Raw genomic sequence first — 21,745 nt, 5'->3', positions numbered from 1 at the left:
CCTTCCTGACTGGTTACTAGGCATTTGTAGAAGTTCGGACCAGACAATTTAGTTTCCCCTCCTCCAATTGATTTACTAAGGTGTAATGATCCCATTATTCACTTTTTAGCATGGTTCCACTGAGTGTATGTAAATGTTTACTTGTATCTATATAAACAGTAGGTAGGAATTTGTGTTTCCAATCACACACTATGGTCCCATATGTAAATGCAGACAAATTTAGACATACTTTTTTGCCTTAAAATATATTTATTAATTTGATTTTATTGTACATTCAACATACGACATGTAAATCAACATACGACATGTAAACTCTACAACAGTCTGCAGAGTGCAAATATTTCAGATTACGTTTAGCTTTCCGAACCGAAAAGATTATTTACATGTTTACAACGCATGTGTTTTTGAATATGTTCCACATAAAGATACATGAGTGACGCTTTAGTCTTCATTCAGGGAACATTCTGTGGGTGGCTGGGTTTCCGCAAGACTTCTTCTGATTGCTTCCTTCATTTCTGCCTCTATATAGAACATTTTACAAAGTTGTATTATCCAGTTAAATGCATCACATATTAAATATGTCAATATAGATATTCACTACATTACTAATGTTCATTCAGTACACATGATTCAGGTATGGTCAATAAATGATCAAAGCGTACCACATGCAATGCAGGAGTCAAATGTTTTCAATATGAATACACTACACATGATAACAACCATGCTTTGACAACTCGAAATAAGGATCTACTGTAAAATGTTGACACACCGAAACTATTACTTTACTTATGGCTTTCAAAAATGTACATCATGTTGTGAGATTACAAATATAATGTGACTGATACTGACCCTCATAAGCATTTGTGCTAAAGTTGAAACGCAGCTATTCCAGGCAAACCAGATAGGCAATGGGGTAAATTAACGAGAAAAATATATCAAAAACTGTTTATATTTGCAATGTATTTTCAAATAATCATCTGCCCAGCTGTATACATGATTTTCCTCACTCAGTGAGATTATTTACCTTAAAAAAGGTGATTTTAACAGTTAGTCTACGGGAACACAATGTGTTACAATATAGAGTCCGGGGTATGGGGCTATCATTCAACTCGTCAAAACTTTCATACCCAGTCATTCGACCAGTATTAAGCAACCGGGCCGAATTAAAATACCAATTTGCTTCAACCGCTTAATTTCTGAATTGAACATTTAAAGAAGAAAGAGTTTTGACTGAGAAAAATCACTCTATATGCCAAGGTATTATTGCATTTTTATACTGAAAAACACTACATTTCCATGCCGCAGCTTAGGACTGAAAAGGTCAAAGTGTCATTGTTAGTGACATCTGAGAAAGGGAGAGAGAACTGCACAAACAGTGGCACTGTGTGGTATTCTAAGAATGTTGGTAGTCATGACAATGGACATGCTGTGAGAAGAGCAGAACTGAAGGAACAGGAGGAGACAGCTGGTAATGGCTGAGGTTGTTAGGGTCTTAAAATAAAGACGCTGTTTGGAAATTAATAAAACGGACTATCATCACTGCACTGGTGACCTTCACATACGACCTAAGCATTCTTTTAATTTCATTTCAATAGATGAACCTCATTTTGGTAGTTTTTTTTACACTCTGTCTCAATAAGCATAACAAGCATTTGCAATGCAATAGGTCTCGCATTTATGCGAGTTTGAGCTATTGACATTGCAAATAACAATGCCTTTTATTTTTGGTTTCGTTATTAAAACATAAATATAAGACATTGTCATTTACAATGCCAATAGCTTAAACTCGCAAAAAATGTGAGACGTATTGCATTGCAAATGTTTGTTGTGTAAGGATTCATTTTCCAGACCAGTTCTAACAAAGCTGCCTTTGACCCATAAGACGGAGTTGAGAGCCTTGAACTTTGATGGTTATTTATTTACCAGGCTACCAATAACCTGCGGAGAATTCCTATGCAGGGAGAAGCGTCAAGTGACTTGAGCACAGATTTCATATTAAATCAAAGTTCGGTGTAATGCCTTCTCATAAGCAGAAACAAGCAACGCTCAGGCCGCTCCCTCTAACATGATAAGCCCACCACCCAAGATGTAGTACAGACCCCGCTAAACCACCCCCCTCTCCCAATGCCCCCCGTTCCGAGCCGAGTGCTCCCCTAGCACTTTACGGATCTGCTGACTGGGTGAAAATCCCAGGGGGGATTCTCATCCCACCACCATGGAGATCTAATGTACCACTGACACACGCACACACACACACACACACCCACAAACACTCGCAATCACACTCACACAACCCAAAACAAATCACAGTCCAACTACCTACACCCCTCTTGATGCGTGAGAGGGTGTCATTCCCAGTGCCGGCATGTGTGTTGGGGGTACAGCAGCTGGTAACTTCTTATCCAGGGTGAAGGAGAGGAGTCCCAGCCACACCCAGCCCTGGGAGTGGCCAACGATCCTTTGCATGTCTGCCCAGGTGGGATGAACGGCCCTCCCCAGTACCGTCGAACCAGGCATTAGTGTGAGCGGGCCCTTTCCACCCCACACCCGTGGACCAGGTGTGAGGACCCTCGAGTGAGGACCATCCATATCTACATATGGGTAGTGGTAATATGCCCTCCACCCCCGTCACCCCCGCCAACCACCACATCTATAATGCACAGTCAGCACTGGGCACAGTGGTGAGCATGCCCTTCCATTGCCCCCTTCTCTGTAGCAGCAATGGTGCCCATATATCTTATATACACCATCACAGAAAGAAAACAATAGCTGGCCCCTCATACATACACTCACCTTGGGGGCTTGGAGAATCCGCCAGGGAGCGCCCCACAGCCCTACCCGACGATGCCCAGCAAGATGAGGAGGTGGAGCCCTCCCCCCACCCCGCACTGGCATCCTCGGAGCCCCGGTGTCCCCCCCCTGGAGCCTGCTCAGCCGAGTATGGTGGGGGCGGCACGGACGCAAGGCTACGGAAGAGGGAGCGCTAAACACAGCACCCGAAGCTGGGAAGCGCAGCTGCGACAGAGGGACTGACAGAGCCACCTCCCTGCCAGGCTTGGAGCAGATCCGGTTACATAGTGATTGTTTGGCTCCCCCTTTACATGCAGCAATCCGTGAACTGAGAATCAGCAGCATCTCAAGGACGACACAGGGATAGGTGCACAGGAGCACGCCGCACAGCGCTATGTAAAATCTACCATGCCTTCTGCCGTGTACTTGGTGCTGCACAATGAAGAACAGCTTCTAGGCCATGGACGCTCGCCTAGCTACACATGCGGGAACCCTCACACTGCGTAATACTATCAAACAAGCTCTCGCCATTGCACAAAGGCAGCCGCTTGTTTATGTTTGCATCGCGCCTTCACTTTAGCACGATGCAAAAATAAACACGCAGCTGCCTTTGCCAATCCCAAATGAAAAAAAAAAGAAGTGCTTACTGACTAATTGAAGGAGACTGTGTCACGCCCCAAGTGAAAGATCCAGTCGGGATAGGCCGTCCGAGAAGGAGATAGGGCGGTAACAAAGAAGCCTCATTTTGAATCAGAAGCCAGCGTTTTATATAAATGATGATGCCAGCCAGTAGGAATGATGGGCGGGGCTTCAAGTCCCCTTCTGAAATCTACAAGATTACGAGAAGCTTTGCAGTGCGAGCAGCGCATGTGCGCTGCAACGCAGGTCTGCGAGACCTAAAAAGGATGTGATTTTTTTCGTATTTAACAGAAACCCCTTCACTAATGACTTAGTCAAATTTCTGAAAAATAAATCCTCGGGATAAAGGAGAGAAAAATCGGAAATCGAAAGATTACACTCCTTGCCTTCAGGTCAGTCCTTTTGAGATTACTGCTTATTAATAGCATATATCTTTGTGCTGCCCACCCCAACAAAACTAATTTCAAAAGATGCTTATCAAGTGCCCTGGCCCCTTGCCCCATGGGTCCAAGTGCATCGCAGCAACAAAGCTTTGGAGCATCACAGCAATGGAGCGTCTTCTCTTCATGGACAATAACCACATGCCTTCGCGCCTCTGACCTCTTAGTTGGGGAAATCTTTAACTTTGTAAATAACACGGATATTTCGATGGCAGTACGATCGATCTTCAAGCAACAATATTTTTTATTTGATAAAATATTTAATCCAAAGAAAATTGATAAAAAGCCTCCTGTCTACTGGATAACTAGTCCTAAACTAGAACATTAACCCTTTCTTCCACAGTGGGGCCTTAACTCGGATGTCGTATTGGAAGCCGGTGAACACGTTCTGAAAAATTATCTTGGATATTCAATGGAATACTGGTGACCATTTTCATTCTTGATACTTTACTGTTTGGTCATTCCTATTTATGAAACATTAGTTTTTCCTCTCTATGCCAGAAGAACCCGTACTGAATTGGGGTCAGTAGAAAAAAGTTTTGAATCACTATGCAAGGGTTTGTAGCACATTTGTCAGTGCTGAGTGTAAAATGTCTCTCTTAATGCATTACTTAGGTCTTGAAGAACAGGAAGTATTTGAATATCTTCCTGATCTCCTGAGGATTTTTTCTGGATTAAATGTACTCAAAATCTGAATTAAAAAATTTGATCTGCTATTCCAACTGTTCGGCAGGTACTACGGCTAACAGATACATCGGGAACAGTGCCTTGTAATCGTGCTGGCCGGGGATGCACCGTCCTTGCCATCCAGTGGAAAAACGTACTGATTAAAGACAAGTTTAAATACCTGGGCATCATGATCTCCAAGTCAGATAAGGGGTTCCTGGCCGACAATGTATACCCACAATTACAAGAGTTGTGCAGGGATGTGTTACATTGAAGGAAACTGCCACTATTGCTATTAGGAAGGGCAACCCTGTTTAAAATGATGGCATTACCATGTCTAGGTTAAGTCCTTCGAAACCCCCCTTGTAAGATACCATCAGACTTCTTTCAGAAGATTGACCATGAAATAAGACCGCTTCTGTGGGACGGGGGAAGCTCCAGGATAGCCCTACACAATTTACAGAGGGGAATGTTTGAGCGTGGATTGGCAATTCGGATATAAGGAAATATTACTGGGACTGTGCAGTTAGTCATGGTTAATGTCTGGGTATTTGCAGGACGGGAGGAACTTGCTTAGAGAGTCGATCACCATGCAATGGGACGGGGGTGGGGTGAATGTGCGGATGGGAAGACCCTGCGTAATACTGTAGAAAAATGACTCCCTCGGCACAAACAAACAGTGGTGCGCATATGGCGGGAAGCGACTAAATTCCTGGGCTGGGACGGGAAACTAACCGAAGTACTCCCTTGTGGGACAGTGATGTCCTGAGGGAGTTTGGCAGACTGAAGGGTTTCAGTCCCTGAGGGCTGCTGGGGATTGACCACCTAGGGGCTGTTTGGAGGGGATAAACAATTGTTGAATTCGCGGACTTACAGGCAGAATATCAGATGCCCGATTCGTAATGGTTCCGATATTTGCAATTGAAACATGCATTGCGAACCCACATTCCGATGGTGAAAAACGACCAGATTATAGACTGCTTTAAGACAGGGTATTATTAGATCCAATGCCCGATAAGGTCATCTCCCTAATAAATAACTTAAAAATAAATACCACCCCAGACCCCCTTAGAGTTCTCCAAGAGGCATGAGAGGCAGAGTTAGGCATATTAAAAGAGAACGATTTTAACAGAGGCGATCCAGAGTCCCGGGGAGGTGGCAATAAGAGCATGGCTCCGCCTTATACAACTTCGTATCTTACACAGATCATATACCTCTAGGGTGCTGTTACATAGAATGGGTTGTTGTGCTACTACACATTGTACAAGAGGTTGCGGTGAAGTGGGCACTTTCTTTCACACATTGTGGGCATGCTTCCGAATTCAGCAATACTGGAATGGGATTATGAGAGTCATGTCTAAGGTGGGGGGGGCAGGAGGTCATACTGGAAGCCCAATGGAATAGACTATGTGTGATAGTGGATGACCCGTGGCCGAAATACACACTAATATGGCTAATGGTGGCGAACATAGTGGGCAAAAGAAATATTGCAAGAGCGTGGGGTGTGATTCAACCTCCGGGGTTACAGAGCAGAAAGCGGACCTCGATTGGTGCTGTACAGCTAAAACAATTGTATACCAAGGACGTGGATGTCCGAGAAAATAGGGGCAAGATATGGGGTTGGTGGGTGGAGTATAGAGGGACCTGGAATGTTTACACAGTGGACGGTGCTATGCAAGAGAGGGTTGTATTGAGTCTCATATTGTAACGGAATGTGGTGAGGATTGAACACATTGAAACTATACTCTATTGAGCTGACTGTATTGATTACGAGCAATTTACCTGATGCCCTCACTGACATTTGTCAAATGATTCTGTACACTAAAGTGTTTTGTCGAGGGCGTGGCCAAGATGGCGGCGGAGTAGGACGCGCTTCTGGGTCCCTCCGGCGCCGCTCTCACCAAAGCATTGAATAGCTCCCCGCAGGGTGCCCATCCGCGGTCTGAAAGGGGTCTCGAGAGCCGGGGGCGCCTCAGAGATCCGAGCGGCGCTGTTTTTCCCGGGACTGCGGCCTCACCGGAGCTGCGGGGAAGTGCGGCCTGTGCGACCTGTGAATCCTCGTGGTCGCGTGGGAGCAGAGCTGAGCCTGTGGTGCTCCCGGCGGGGCGTCCGACGCCCCTGTGCAGGAGGGACGGACATGGCGCTTCCATTCCCTGCAGGTGATCGCGGGGGGCAGCGAGGGCGGCCCAGCGTCGCGGACGTGCGACGGGGCGCCCGGAGGTGTCCTGCGGCTCCCAACCACAATCTTACGGGGACGAGGCCCTGAACCGGCAGCGAAGGGGGCGGCCGGCGGGGCGACCTTCCCCTCTCCTTTTTCGGTCCGCGACTCGGCGGACGGCGCTGGGGCCTCACGAGGCCTGGGCCCAGAGACCTGCCGACGGGGGCACCAGTGAAGCGCAGGGCGCCCGGAGAACTTACGTCTGGCCGCAGAGCCAGTGCAGGGCTTACGTTGGAGCATCACCAGAAGGCGCCAGGGTGAGGTGAGGCCTACGGGGTCTTGGCCGGCTGAACGGTGCCTGGGTCTGGAGGCCTACGCAGCACGATACTGGCTAGGGCTGGAGCTGGGGGAACCGAGGCCTGGTGCTGCGGCCTGCTCTGCGCTGGTTGTGTGGAGCCCTGCATTCCGGGGCCGCCTTCTCCCCACCCATTGGCTTGCTGCAGTACTGAGAGGAGTGGGCCCAAGGTACTCTGAGGACACGGCGGTGAGCTGGGCCCGGTCGCCGCGTGCACCCCAGGCAGGCTGGTGTCGGTGCTCGAAGTGCAGAGGCGAGGTAATCTGAGAGGACACGTGGACGGGCCTTGGGATACCCTACGCTAGCCGTTGGCGGGAGGGTGCGACATGGCGTCGACCAGGCCCAAAAAGGACAAACCGTCGAAGGACAGCGCCCAGAAGGGCACGCAGCAGTTGGCTTCGCCGGTCAGTGACAAATCCCCGCGCCGCGACGACCCTGAGGCGCCAGCCACTAAAGCTTTTATGTTGGAGCTTTTTGCGGCGATTAAGGAGGACATTACGGAGCTGTGCTCCCAGCTTGCGTCAGACCTGAGGGAGGTGCGACGTGATGTGGATGCGATGGGAGAACGAGTCGCGACTCTGGAGGAGCATGACCTGAGCACTGCGGAGGAGATGCACCGGCTGCAGCAAGATGTCTTACGCCTCACGGAGCAAAACCTGGATCTCCAAGCACACACGGAAGATTTGGAGAACAGGTCCCGTCGAAATAACATACGGATACGAGCAGTGCCGTGGAAAGGAGAGGGGACGGACCTGCGCGAATATGTGGAGGCACTCTTTCGATACATCCTGAACGATGAGGCGGTGCAGGAGGTCAAGATGGACAGAGTACACAGAGTTGGCCTACCGCGGGGTTCCAAGGCTCCACCTCCGGACATACTGGTATGCGTCCATGACTTTCAGCTCAAAGAAAGAATCTTGAGGATGACGCGTGATCACTCCCCTCTAGAATTTCGTTACCATCGGCCTGTGCTGTACCAGGACCTTGCGGCCTCCACCCTGGCTAAGCGTAGGAGCTTCCGGCCAGTCACTGCCTTTCTGCGGGAGCAAAGGATACCCTACTCATGGGGACACCCGTTCAGACTTATCTTTAAATGGAAGTCCAAACTTATCCAGATTCGATCGCTGGAAGCGGCCTGCGACCTTTTGGGATTGGATCAAGCTGACAGCCCGACTGGCGTCGATGTCTCCCCTTTCCGGCAGCGGGGCCGTTCCCAAGAATGGCAAAAGGTCGGCAACCCGGCGGCAGCGGCGAGACCGGATCCCTCGGTCACTTTGCGCGAAAGGGTGGCAGCTGTGGCGTATGTAGCCCGGGTGACAGAGGCGCCAACAGACGCATAAGGACACTGTCTTCAGCACGCATCCTGGGCCCAACCGTGGGTTCCAGAAGACGAACCCGCTGGACGTCGGGGGTGACCGGATGAAGACTGCTTGTTCCACCTGTGAGCGTCTTCCTCTCTTCTTCACCAATCATCTTCGGATGATGAACAATAAGTATGTTTCGAAATGTTGGATTTCTTGTGGTTTTCTTCTTTTTTTCTGGGGCTCTGTTGGGGAGGGGGGGAGGGAGCGGGGGGGAGGCAGGTTCCAGGTCCGGAGATGGTTTTGGTGCTGCGCTCGGTGTTCCCTGTTCCTAGAGGCAGGGAGCGAGAGTTGTGATCCTACGCGAAGCTGCCCACCCGGCGGGAAGTGAGGCCTTGGCTAGCGAGAGACATAGCACTTGGGGGGGCTCCAGTACCCCGTATGGTAACCTATGCCCCGACTGAATTGAGGGTCCTCACACTGAATGTGCGGGGACTTAACAACCCGGTGAAACGGAAGGCGATATTCTCCTTTCTGGAAGCCTCCAAAGCAGACATCTGTCTGCTGCAGGAAACCCACCTTTTGCAGAAAGGCTGCTCCAGGATGCGGTCTCACTGCTTCCCGCACCAATTCTACTCCTCATCTCCTACTAAGAAGGCCGGTGTGGCGATACTGGTGGCCCAACGGTTCAGGGGGAAGGTGCTGCAGAAGGGGGTGGAAATGAAGGGGCGGCTGTTGTCCTACAGATTCTCCCGAGGGGGGGGTCCACTTTTTCGGTGTGCTCTATCTATGCTCCGAATGAAGGCCAAGAGAAGTTCTTACATACTGCCCTCACAGAGGTTGCAGCATTGTCTGACCGCCACATCCTGGTGGGTGGGGATCTGAATTTGGTGATGGACACTTTGCAGGATAGGTCAGGGCAGCGCTCTTCGCAGGCCGGTACACTCTCTGCATATGGATTAGCCAGACTAGGGGACATGGGTATGGTGGATTTGTGGCGTAGCTTTCACCCGGGCGAGAAGGGATATACATACTACTCTAATGCTCACAAAACCTATGCACGCCTCGATCACTTCTTAGTTTCTTCCCCTATGCACGCACTCGCTGCGGAGGTTGAAATCGCGGCTGCGTCCCTGTCTGACCATTCCCCCGTGGTGGCGGTGTTTGCCCTCCATTCGATTACCCGAACACCGCGTTCCTGGAAACTGCACGACACACTACTGCACCGGGCTGAAGTGGTTGAAAGGCTTAAGAGGACTATTAGAGATTACTTAACACACAACAACACCACAGACACCTCTTTGGCCACTCGCTGGGCGGCGCTTAAGGCAGCCCTCCATGGGGAATTGATCGCGGTTTCGGCAGCTGAAAATGCGGAGTGAGCACGCAAGCGAGAGGAATTGTCACGGAAAACGTGCGAACTCGAGCTCATGCACCAACGCACGGGGGCGCCAAGAATATGGAGACAGTTAAGGCAGGCTCGGCAGCAACTGGCGGCGCTCGACCAAGAGCGGGTGGAATACGCGGCAGTGAGGGTGGGACACCTATATTACACAGGGGGTGACTGGTGTGGAAGATTGCTGGGGCGTGCACTGAGGGAGGTGCAGCAGCGGCATGCGGTTCAGGAGATTTCCACACAGGACGGGAAAGTAGTCACCGAAGACGCAGACATAGCTGCGGCCTTTAGCGCCTTCAATACATCTCTGTACGCGGGATCTTCCTTGGACCCAGCGGAAGGCGAGAGGTTCTTGGAGTCCATTCCTCTCCCGTCTCTGACCCCTGAGCAGGCAGAGTCATTAGACCAGCCTATCCGTCCGGAGGAGGTCATTGCAACTATTTCTCGCCTCAACTGGCCAAGGCTACTGGCCCGGACGTTTTTTCCGCCATTTTCTACAAAACGTTCTGCGCGCAGGTCGTGCCGCTGCTGACCGCTCTTTTTAATTCCTTTGCTGACCCGGGAATGATCCCGAGGGAATCTTCTAGACGCGACTATCTCCGTCATTCCCAAGCCTGGAAAGGACCGTTCACGCTGCGAGGCCTCTCGACCTATTTCCCTACTCAATGTAGACCTCAAGCTCTACACTAGTATTCTGGCAACGCGGCTCGCGCATCTCATGTCAAGCCTGATTGATCCTGACCAGGCAGGTTTCATCCCGGAGCGCCAAACGGTGGACAACACGAAAAGGGCGCTGCATCTCATAGAAAAGGCCACAAGGACGGCGGGAGAGTATATGTTTCTAGCAATAGACGCCGAGAAGGCGTTTGACCGGGTTCATTGGCCTTTCCTCGAGCAGGTGTTGATGAAGGCGGGGCTGGGCGACAGATTTCGTACGTGGGCCCTTAACTGCTACTCTTTTCCCACGGCGACGGTCAAGATCAATGGACATTCCCCGCCTCGCTTTCCCATCGAGCATGCACAAGGCAGGGGTGTCCTCTGTCGCCCCTGCTCTTTGCCTTATACATGGAGCCGCTGGCACAATCGATACGGCTTAACCCGGAGGTGCATGGCATTAGGATCGGGGCCTACACACACACTATCAGTCTTTATGCCGATGACATCCTTTTGTCCCTCTCCTCCCCGACTACTTCCCTACCTGCATGCGTGGAAAGTCTGGACGCCTTCTCTAGAGTGTCGAGCTTTAAGGTTAATATGGCTAAGTTGGAGGCCTTGGATCTTTCGCTAGAGGCACACACCCGATCCCATCTGCAGAATAGTTTTCCATTTCGCTGGACGCAGACTACTGTCCCTTACCTGGGAATCCACCTCGCCCCCACGCTGCAGGACACGGTCCTGGTCAACTATGCGCGGCTGAGCCTTCTTATCCGCAAGGAGCTAAGTCGGTGGAAGCATTTGCCACTATCCTGGTTAGGTAAGGTGGCCGCCGTCAAAATGACAGTCCTGCCGCAGATTCTTTATTCATTCCGGGCCATCCCCCTCCGCCCACCAGATGGTTGGCTCCGCCAGACGCAAACCGAACTGGCACAATTCATTTGGAACGGCAGGAAGCCTAGAATGAAACTTAGAGTGGCAACGCTGCCGCCCGAGAAGGGAGGTGTGGGTCTGCCGAACCTCCTATTGTATTATCAGGCAACTCAACCGAGAATTTTAGCCAAATGGAGCAGATGGGAATCAGAGAAACACTGGCTTTTCCAAGATCAGGCCATAGTGGGCCGTCCACTCCAGGAAGTGCCCTTTCTCCGCAGGCAGCACAGACCCCCTAATCTTTACGCTTCCCACATCACGAGGGTACCTCTGGAGGTGTGGGATAGCACCAATCTGAAACATGAACTAACCACCTTCCCATCCCCGCTCACACCTCTGCTGGAGAATCCTGATTTCACCCCCGGACGGGACGTCGTGGCTTACGAGAAGTGGCGCCCGGCGGGATGCAGGTCTCTGTTCCACATGTACAAGGGTGACAGGATCATTCCCTTCGAAACATTCAAACAGGACTACGGACTGCCGGAGTCGGAACGCCTTAGATATTTACAAGCGCAGCACTGGGCTCTTAACGGTCAGGTACGGGAGGCGGCGGCCAGGCAATTGCGGCCTTATGAATATTGGTTCATCACGAGGACGACAGATAAGCACCTCATCTCTGACCTCTATCGCATGTTGTTAGATCGCTTCTTCCACGTCTATAACTTGGGTAGGGCCCGATGGCAAAGGGAGTTAGGATGCACACTCAGCTCTAAAGTATGGGATGGTATATATTATCGTGCGCGGCACTCCGCCTACCACATGGGCCTGACTGACACACTCACCAAGATAGCAACATATTGGTACTATACCACAGAGAGGCTACATGAGATGGATCACAGTAGGGAGGCAACATGCTGGCGCGGCTGCGGGGAAACAGGGTTCTTGGTACATCTTCTCTGGGACTGTGTACACCTCCGGGGTTATTGGAAGTCAGTCTTAGATGAGGCCGATGCCAACTTCAACACTGAAATCCCACGATTCCCCTCCTATGTTCTACTAGGCCTCCCAAATCCTGTTACATACCCGTTACGGTCACGCAGGGGCAGATTGATCGCCATCGCTATTGGGTCTGCATTGCAAAACATCTTGTCCCTCTGGCGCACCACACACACTCCTTCCCTTCAGGGGTGGCTGTTTCGACTATGGGCAGTGCTGGGCATGGAAAAACTGTCCTTGACCAAAGCTGGGGAGGGTGCGAAGTACGTGGACCTGTGGTAACCATTCCTGTCCCTTTTAGCCACAGAATTCAGAGAAGTCACGTGCCCTAGGTACTTGTGTATCTTGCGTCTGTCCCAAACTGAGGGCTGTTGAGTTAGGATGAGGATTACCCTATGTGGGAGTTGGATCGTACCTCGACCTGGGGTGGGTGGGGGGGGGGGGGAGGGGGGGGGGGGTGGGGTGAGGGAAGGCGGGGAGGGGTGTTGGAGTTGGGGCTCGGGGGGGGGGGATGGGTTATTTTACTTCACTTTTCTGATTTATTAGCTTTCTGTCTCTAAGGACAAGGCCACACGGCTACATTGCTTATTCTGTCACAGCAGGACTAGAGGTACGCACGGCCTGCTTCAGATTGGAGGGCTATTGCTTGGGGCATGCAAGGTGGCCTTGAGACGCTGGGTCACACGGATTGTGCATGTCCTATTCTTCCATACACAGCGCGGCTGGCCGAAAGCTGGGGTTGAGGGACTCAGAGGGGTGGGGTTGCGGCTAGTGCCCATTCCCTTCCTAACGCTTCATGTGAAGACGACATGACGCTCTGGGTGCACGCTTGCCCCCTCTCCCCCCCTTCTCCTTTTCTCTGATTTAAAGACGCGGCCGGCGCCTCAGGATTGTAGGCGGCTTGCTGTGTAACACTTGTTGTACCATCATGGGCTTTGAACTGCATATACGGAATTACTTTGCTGAGCCGGCCCACTGGGTTGTAGGCGTTTTCTGTTCTGTCTATTGTGCTAAAATGTTACCAATAAACAGATTTAATACTAAAGTGTTTTGTCAAGTATCTTTTCAATAAAAAGAATATAAAAAAAAATATCTGCATTATCTCCCCAAAGTAAGCATGATATTAATGTGCCATTACTTTGGGAAGCAAATGCAAAGATCATGGGAATCAGAAGAAGATTATATAACTGCTTTAGGAAAATTAGCAAACACATGTTACTTTGGAGCAGCATGTTAAGCAGGTTTGTGTGATCATTTTGCTAGAAAAGACTAGAGAATGTCGATTTGAAAGGACTCTGGTATGGAGGGGGGATAATGAAAAAATATACTTTGTAAAAAGAAAACCCATCACCCAAGAACAGCCAAAAAAGGATGAGTTAAAAATCTCAAAGAAAGTCCAATGGAAATGTTATTGGTGTGAAAGTGTGGGTCACATGGCGAATTTCTGGGGAATGTCCGGTTTGGAAAGCCCTTTGCAAAGCATATGGCAATAACGGCCATCATACCAATTGTAGACCGGATCGGATTTAAAAGAATGTTAAAGAGAGAGATCATTTTACTGAGGATGATTCTGAAGAAATAATTTTACAAATCAACGGTAGTAGTGATGTCGGGCCATTTGAGGAGGGACAGAGTGAAGGTATAGCAGTCGAAATGTTGTTTGTCTCAGGAGTAAGAAAGTATCCAGTAATGGTAAAGGAGGCTATGGCCCAAGAGATTGAGAAATTGAAAGTGAATGGCATTATTCAAGAAACTAAAGCAGCATAATAGTTTCCACCAATAGTGATAGCATTTAAGGCTAATGGCAAAGCTGAATATTACAGAGATGGCATGCTCACTGGGTGGTGCTAAGCATGTTTCTTCTTTAGATTTGACATATGTTTACCACCAGATTAAACTACACCCACAATCCTGGGAATTTACCTCATTCGTCAATCCTTTGGGCACTTTCAAATTAAGTGAGGGTGCCTTTTGGATTTATTTCAGCAACTTCAGTTTTTTCAAAGAGTGATGAAGTATGTGTTACACAGCATATATGGTGTTCAAATCTACCAAGATGATATTTTGGTATTAGGTAGGAATTTGGAGGAACCAGTTTCAAGGTTGCATTAAGTGCTAAAAAGGACGGGTTTGAGTGGTCTGACTCTTAAGTTGCAAAAGGGCACATTTGATGTGTCTGAGATGGAGTACCTAGGCCAAAATATCACACCAGAAGGACAACAACACAAGAGAGCACTGGTTAAGGCCATTAAGAGTATGTCTACTTAAGCCAACAAGGATGGACATTTGACATTTCTAGGTATGTAGAATACCATGGTAAACGTGTCCCTAATTTTGCTGAAAAAAGTAAAAGCATGACAGTTTTGATGAAAAAAAAAGGACTGAGTTTTTGCGGGATCATATTTGTGAAGAATTTAACAATGTAAAGATGTATTAAGCAAAACACTTTTGTTTGAGTAGGGAACCAGATAATGACAGTATTTCGATACCAGATTGAAGGATTTGGGTGTGGAGCTTTTGTGATGAGCACATGGCATCGGGTAAGCCATTTTTATTATTGTGCATCGTTTGAAAGGGGCAGAGCTTGATTACTCAGTCAAGGAAGATTTGGCAGTATACTGGGCAGAGAGAAAGTTAAAGAAATTTTAATAGGGTGGTCGATTCGCGATCAAGACTGATCACAAACTCCTGAAAGAAGTCTCTGCCATGAAAGGGATTGATTTAGTTTCTAGCAGGATATGCCAATGGGAAGTTGCTCTCCAGGAATTGTATTCTACGTTGACATACATTATTCTAAGTTGTGTGATGTCCAAATTGATGAAGATTTGATTACAGATGGTTTTGATGATGACATTCATAAGAAAGACATAATGTAAGCGCCCTTACGGGGGGGGCATGATTTAGGAGGAAGAATGGAAAAGAGAGTTAGGGGATAACAATGTTTTGCAAAAGGTGGTTGTCATGTTGAGGGGAGGATGGAAATCTAGGAATGAGAGTGATGAGGACATCAAGTGTTACTGGAGTATTAAGGATGATCTCTCTCTATAGGACAGTTTGGTTTTAACCTCATCCATGCTCATGATGAGCCCAGCTCGTCTCGAGTCACAGTGGAGCTGTGCTCGTGACGAGCTGGACTCGGCACAACAGCCGCGGTCCGCCCACGCGCGATTGATACCCCACCTGTGCGGGCGAATTAATCAGTGGGCGGAGTCGTCACGAGCAACGCGCCCCCTGCGCCATGGGGGAATTACCCCGCAGCTAAGGGGTTAAGAGGTGACAGATTAATTGCTTCCAGTGCTTTAAACAACACTTATTTGACAATGCCCATGAGAGTCGTTAAGGCATATCTAAAATCAATGAGTGTATCAGAGAGGGATATTGGTTGCCTGGTATAGACATCATTATAGAGAGAGAAGTTAGGGACTGCTGTGTGTGTCTTAATAGCGTCAAGATTCTGAAGTGCCGAAATCAACCTCTGGTTATGCGCGAGGCAGTGTCTGAGCTGTGGGTAGATAGCATTGGACATTAGAAGTCCCATTGGAGCATCTTTTTTTGATAAGTATGTTTTAAGTTGCACTGAGAGGCACTCATGGTGGCCTGAAATTAAGGTAGTCAATTCTGTAGAAACTGGTGATGTCATCCGTTTTCTTGAATAATTGTTGGGAGAGAAAGTTACCCCTCCACCTTAGTGACATACTATGGTGTACTAAAACAAGAAGGTGGGGAAGAAAAGAGAAAAGACCAGGTTGGCCAATCCTAGGGGATCCTAATGATTATTTATGAATACCCTCGCACATCCAAATGGATGTCATGCTTCATTATAGGGTGTGCCCCTTGTAGGGCTGGTGCTGCAATGTCCTATGGGCCACCCAAGAGGGCTTTTTTCAGAGATCTTTTTAGATTTCGATGTAATGATGCATGTATGTGTGAAGACGTCAAATATGTAGGGTAGAGTGGGTTCAAAAGTAGTGTGAAAAATAAATTGCAATTGTCTAAGGGAAACCAAAATGTATTTAATGTGAGGGTTCCCTTGACAGAGTTAAAACCAATGAAGGGGGCTATCATAAGGGCTTAATGGACCAAGATACCCGTAACATGTCGACATGTTTTGGGCCTGTCGGTCCAACCAAATCCCTGGTGTTTCTTCAGGACCTAAAAATATCTCTACCGGACACCTAGGATGTGACGTATAGTGCCAGGTACTCCCCTATAGAAAAATACCTTGTTCTCAGATTATCCAACATAGATAAAATATAGAAAGGGAGTATAAAACCAGTTTTTATAACATACAAAAAGGAGGTTCTCAAGTAGCACACTAATTGCTTGTGTCTCCTCATGGTAGACATACTCATGCTTTTACCAGCGCTAAAAAGTCACCATAAAGGGAAAGTGTTCATACATACAGCAGGCCAGGCAGATGGACACACGTGTTAAAACGACTAATAACATTTTAGACGTACAAAACATTACGCAAACAGAAAAAGGGAAGTGAAATCTCCCTAGAAGAGAGTAGGGATCTTACCCTTTAGATCAATCTGTAAGTCCCCTTAGGTCAAGAGCAGCAGGTAGCACACTGCTGCTAAAGAACTGTTCAAACATAGCAAAGAAGTGTCAGCATTAAAAAGTGAAAAGGCCTCCAGAGATATGTTACCTGCTGAAAGTTTAGGTTGGTAGTTGCACTTACGTGGTCCTGTGTGTGAAGCGCCAGAGACCTACCCCTCCTCTGCTTCCTTGGAATGGGAATGTAAGGAGGCAAGGAAGTGGTATTTAAAGTACCCTAATTTCTGTAATCACAATCAGGTGTTATCAGTGATTGCTCCGGCCGTGATCGCTCGATGGTTGAAGGGCGGAGCTGTTGTTGGAGCCAATACTAAAGGGGGGGCTGGATTTGCACGTGCACAAAAATATGCGGGCGATATGCAGTCCAGAAGTGTTATCGTGGCCGCCATCTTGGAATGACAGTGTGATACTCTGATGTGTGGTGCAGAAGGATTTTCTGGACCGTGGCCTGATATACAAAGGTGTTTAAGATAGACAAGACAATTATGTTTAGAGATTTCAAAATGCCGCAATGGGCCCTGAGTGTGCAAATGAAGTAAAGTATTTCTAGTAATTCTCCGCCCGGGACCACGCATGAGTAGGTGGGCAGTCCTGACTGAGGTCGGTTGGCTTACGTGACGGGAACCTCGTGTGTGCTAGCGCCGAGATAGTAAGTGTTTTTACAGGTCCAGAATCGTCTTGATCCAATAGTAATCAAAAATTAGTTTCCATTGGGACCGTGTCTGTCACAGCTAGTGATGGGTTTAAGCTCATGAGAATTAATCTAATGTGGGGACATACAATGTACCATGATATCGCAGCGCATACGAGGGAATGTATAATGTGGTCATATGCCACTTTGTGTATCATGAAGAGGTTTTATGAGTGCCACATTTGAGAAATGTATGAGATGTAGGAACTTGAATATGAATCAAATATGAGGCAGCAGCCTAATGGTCCATATCTCCTCTATGAAGGGTGTAACATACGTAGCAGGGTGTTACAATAGCAAATTTTTCACACCTTGCACAAGGGTATATCATCATTTAGACCCTTAGTGTTAGTAGAGAGGCGAAACACCCATTGTTGCTCTCTCCTATAGAGTGCTGTGCTACTCCATAGGTGGTTGGCCTCCAACATTGTCCACCTCAGATTATCTGGTGTGTGACTGAAATTGCAGAAATGGGCGCACATTTTGGTGGAACTGCGTCTGCAGCAGATATTGCTGTGATGTTCAGTCATACTAATGCTATAGGTCTTGTGGTTATTCCCACATAGTGGAGGCGACGGGCAGGTTATGAGATTTTACACAATTTTTGGTGTTGCAATGTGTGTGTATTCTTTCTGTCCAGATCTGCCCATGCCCCAGTGGTATCTCTTTGGTGCATATGGTCAAGTGACGAACTCCACAAGACCCACAGGGGTAATGATCCGTGACAGGTGGTAGAGTCTAAGGAGAAGTCTGTATTAGTCTCGGCTTGATTTGGGATTTAGTGTGTAACAGAAGGTCTTTCAAATTGTGGGTGCACTTAAAAGCGAAGAGCAGACATGGAATTTCCAAAGATCCTGAGTGCAGACTGTTCCAGTGCTTCATGATGATGCGCTGGGTGCGGTTGGAATTAGGAGTAAAGGTGGTTACACAGGTTAAAAGATCCTCTGTAGGTAGGTTGGTTTTTAGTAACCACCTTTACGCCGAAATATAACCACACCCAGCGCATCATCATGATTAGATCGTCCGCTTTGGCATCCAAGGATCCTACCAGGTGGTTCGCTATCAGGGAAATGACCTGATGTTCCAACCAACTCCAGAGGCACAGATCCTCTACCACAAGACCCCACTGCAACCTACTTGTTGCAATACCAGATGGCAGTGGTGTTGTCCATTAAAACTTGCACCAGCCCCTGGCAGCAGAAAAGCCTTAAGTGGCAGACGAATGGTCCACAAATCCAACAGACTGATATGGCACCGGGCGCCCGTTGGAGACCATACTTCTCTGATCTCCACATCTCCTAGATAACCTCTTTAACCCAGAAGTGATGTCGTAGTCACCACTGTCAGGTCGGTTTGTGTGTGTGTGGGGGGGGGGGAGGAGGGGCAGGAAGAACGGCCTGCTGCTGAACCAGTTGGATTCAAGAAGCCACCACTACAAACTGTAAGCCATCACTTCTAAAATCTAGATGGGATTCAATAAGATTTCTTCAGTGCAATGAAACTTCAGATCCCAGCGAAGCACCCGCATGTGCCACCTGGCGTAGTCAACCACAAATTTGAAGGACGCGAAGAGGCCAAGAATCCTGAACGCTGTCCTCGCCAAAATTCAGGACTAAGGCGGAAACATCATGCTCATAGCCTGAATGTTCTGGACTTGTCGGGCAAAGAGAAGGTCTTGAACTGCACTGTGTCTAGGATAGCTCCAATAAATAGTAGCCTCTGAAACGGAGTCCGATGCATTGATTGTGTACACCAACGATATCAAGAGGTTCACCATCACCTGGAGGTGGTCTACAACTGACTATAGTGATCCAGCCTTCAAGCTGGAGTACAAGGAAAAATTGTACCCCCAAACGCTGTAGGTGAGCCATGACCATCGCCATCACTTTCATGAAAACCCTAGGAGTGAAAGTGAAGACAAAGGGGAACACTACAAAATGCAGTTGGTAAAGTCAAGATCTACTTTACTGGGACCATGGTAAGTTAAACTACAGTAGATTACTAAATACATGAATTAAAACCATCAAATAATTTTATAAAAAGAAAAATTAAATTAACTGCATCATTTTATAAATATATACAAAACAACCTTTGAAGGTGCGCTGTGACCACTAGCAACACTTTCGTGAAAACCCTAGGGGTTCTTGTGAGGCCTAAGAGGGATCACTGCAAAATGAAAATTAAAATGCTCCGGGCTGACCTTGAACTACAGTTAATATCAGTCGAATTTCAGGATGGGTGTATGAAAATAGGGATTCTGCAGATTGGAGGGCACCATCCAGTTCTCCAAGTCCAAAGTAGCTTATGTTAGCAGTCTGAATTTGTCCTTCCCCAAGAAGACATTTAGCGGTAGAAAGTCCAATATAGTCTGCAGAGTTCCGTCCTTTTTCGACACATGGAACTCACAACTTTACTCTTTCCAAGTCCAGAACCATCTCAATACCACTCGTGTGGTGCTGGACTATGCGTCCTTTTTTGGATGTAGTAACTTTAAAAGTGATGCCTGTGAACAGCAATGGGCTTACTCTTTTGTGGATAGGTGCATGTCCTTCCCTAAACTTCTCCCTAAGTTCCTAAAACCCCTCCTTACTCCTACCGTTGACCCCTTCCATTTAGTAGTAGGTGTGCTCCTTTTTTCAGTCACTCCCTCGGTCCCTAGCAAATTTGCTACTAATACAAATGTGTGAGGATCTCCCCATATAAAAGATAGGAAAAGTGAAGGTGGAGAATTACACTTATAGGTTTGTGAATAGCATCTTGTAGTACTTTAGTATTGCTAAGTGGATACTCTATCTACCTGCAGATTGCTCACCTTTTGAATATCCTTTTAGGCTCTAGACTGCCGTGGAAAAACTTCTTTCATATTTCCCCCATGACACGCTTGCTTTGTATCAGTGCTGGAAGTGACGTCGATGTGATTTTGCAGGAACCATAAAGTGTCCCCACTGTCGAGACAACATCCGTTTCCCATCTATTTTGTTTTGTGCTGCAGAAGCAGGATGGGAATGACATCAGATTGCGAAATATAGTGCAACAGCATGAGAAATTGGATCTTATTAATTGGCCCATAACAAATGGGGAGTTATGTTTGATTGGTGAGGAATCTACAGGTAGAGTATCCACCAGAAAGATCATTACCAAAGGTAAATAACTTTGTCTTCTGGTGAATACCCCTACCTACAGATTCCTCACCTTTTGAGTAGATTCACAAGCAATACCATCCCCGGGATGGAGGACTTGATGGAAAGGTTACACCAGGAAATCCTGTGGCACAGATAAGGCAAAATGCCCATCCCTACTCACCTTCGAATTCAGACAATAATGCTTGGTGAAGGCAGGTCAAAAAGCCTGCTTTGCAAATATCGCCTACAGGGACTCCCCTGGGCACAGCAGGTGGTGAAGCGTTGACCCTTGTAGTGTGCGCCCTAATGCCACACATGGACTCCTTCTGGAACACTGCATAGCAGATCTTAATACAAAATATAATCCATCAGGATAAAGGGTTTTTTTGCATTCCTTTTGCCTTCCGTTAGCCTACATAACCATAGAAGAGCTGGTCATCCATCAGAAATTATTTTTTGCTGTCCATATAAAAACTGACCACCCTCTTCAGGACCAGCTTATGGAGCCAGTCTACCTTCTCTGGGGGTGAGATTAGGGTAGAAGGAAGGGAGTGACTCAAAGGTAAGGGGTTGAGTGGGTCACCACCTTAGCCTTCGGAAGGAAAGCATAAGTATGAGTTCCATGAAATGGGTCAGAAAATCATTATGTAGTTGGGGGAGATGAAGCTAGCCATGTCCTATAATACATGGATATCCACCTAGGAGACAAGTGGCATTAAGCAACTTCAGAGCCAGTTTCCCAGAAGCCAAAACTTTTTTAGACCAGGTTTTCAGTCTTTAAGAATCTCCGTTGACAGGTTCAATGGAAAACGTAGAAGAGGAAGATACCTGGAAAATTAAACTATCGGGGAAGAGTACTCCGAAAGAAACTTGGGATTACCTGGTGCTGGCCTGTATCTCTACACTGTGATCCGTTTGACAGCTGGAGTGGACAAGGGTTTGGTCCTAGGGTAAGGACATGATCCAGAGCGGCTTCATTACATGGTATCAAAAGATCGGCTGGTTGCAGCACCTCATTATGTTAGCAGCAGTCTGTACTGCAGAATGAGGTCAATCTAAGTTTTCTGCCTTCTTCCGGATGACGGCAAGATAGGAGGCAACCCC

The 21,745-nt window shown here is 47.8% G+C and overlaps 1 protein-coding gene across 3 annotated transcripts in view; it reads right to left on the bottom strand.

The window, feature by feature from the left end:
- Nucleotides 1-229: 229 nt before the first annotated feature.
- Nucleotides 230-21,745, bottom strand: part of ZNF451 (zinc finger protein 451) — a 776,596-nt gene continuing 755,080 nt past the window's right edge. For all 3 annotated transcript variants that reach the window (XM_078647977.1, XM_078647979.1, XM_078647978.1), the window contains one exon: nucleotides 230-521. In XM_078647977.1, coding sequence (XP_078504103.1) covers nucleotides 442-521 — 80 coding nt within the window. In that variant the 3' untranslated portion in view covers nucleotides 230-441. The remainder of the gene's footprint in view (nucleotides 522-21,745) is intronic.

The sequence above is a fragment of the Lissotriton helveticus genome, chromosome 6 (assembly GCF_964261635.1).
Source record: "Lissotriton helveticus chromosome 6, aLisHel1.1, whole genome shotgun sequence".
NCBI lineage: Eukaryota > Metazoa > Chordata > Amphibia > Caudata > Salamandridae > Lissotriton > Lissotriton helveticus.
This window is presented reverse-complemented; position numbering and strand designations above follow the sequence as displayed.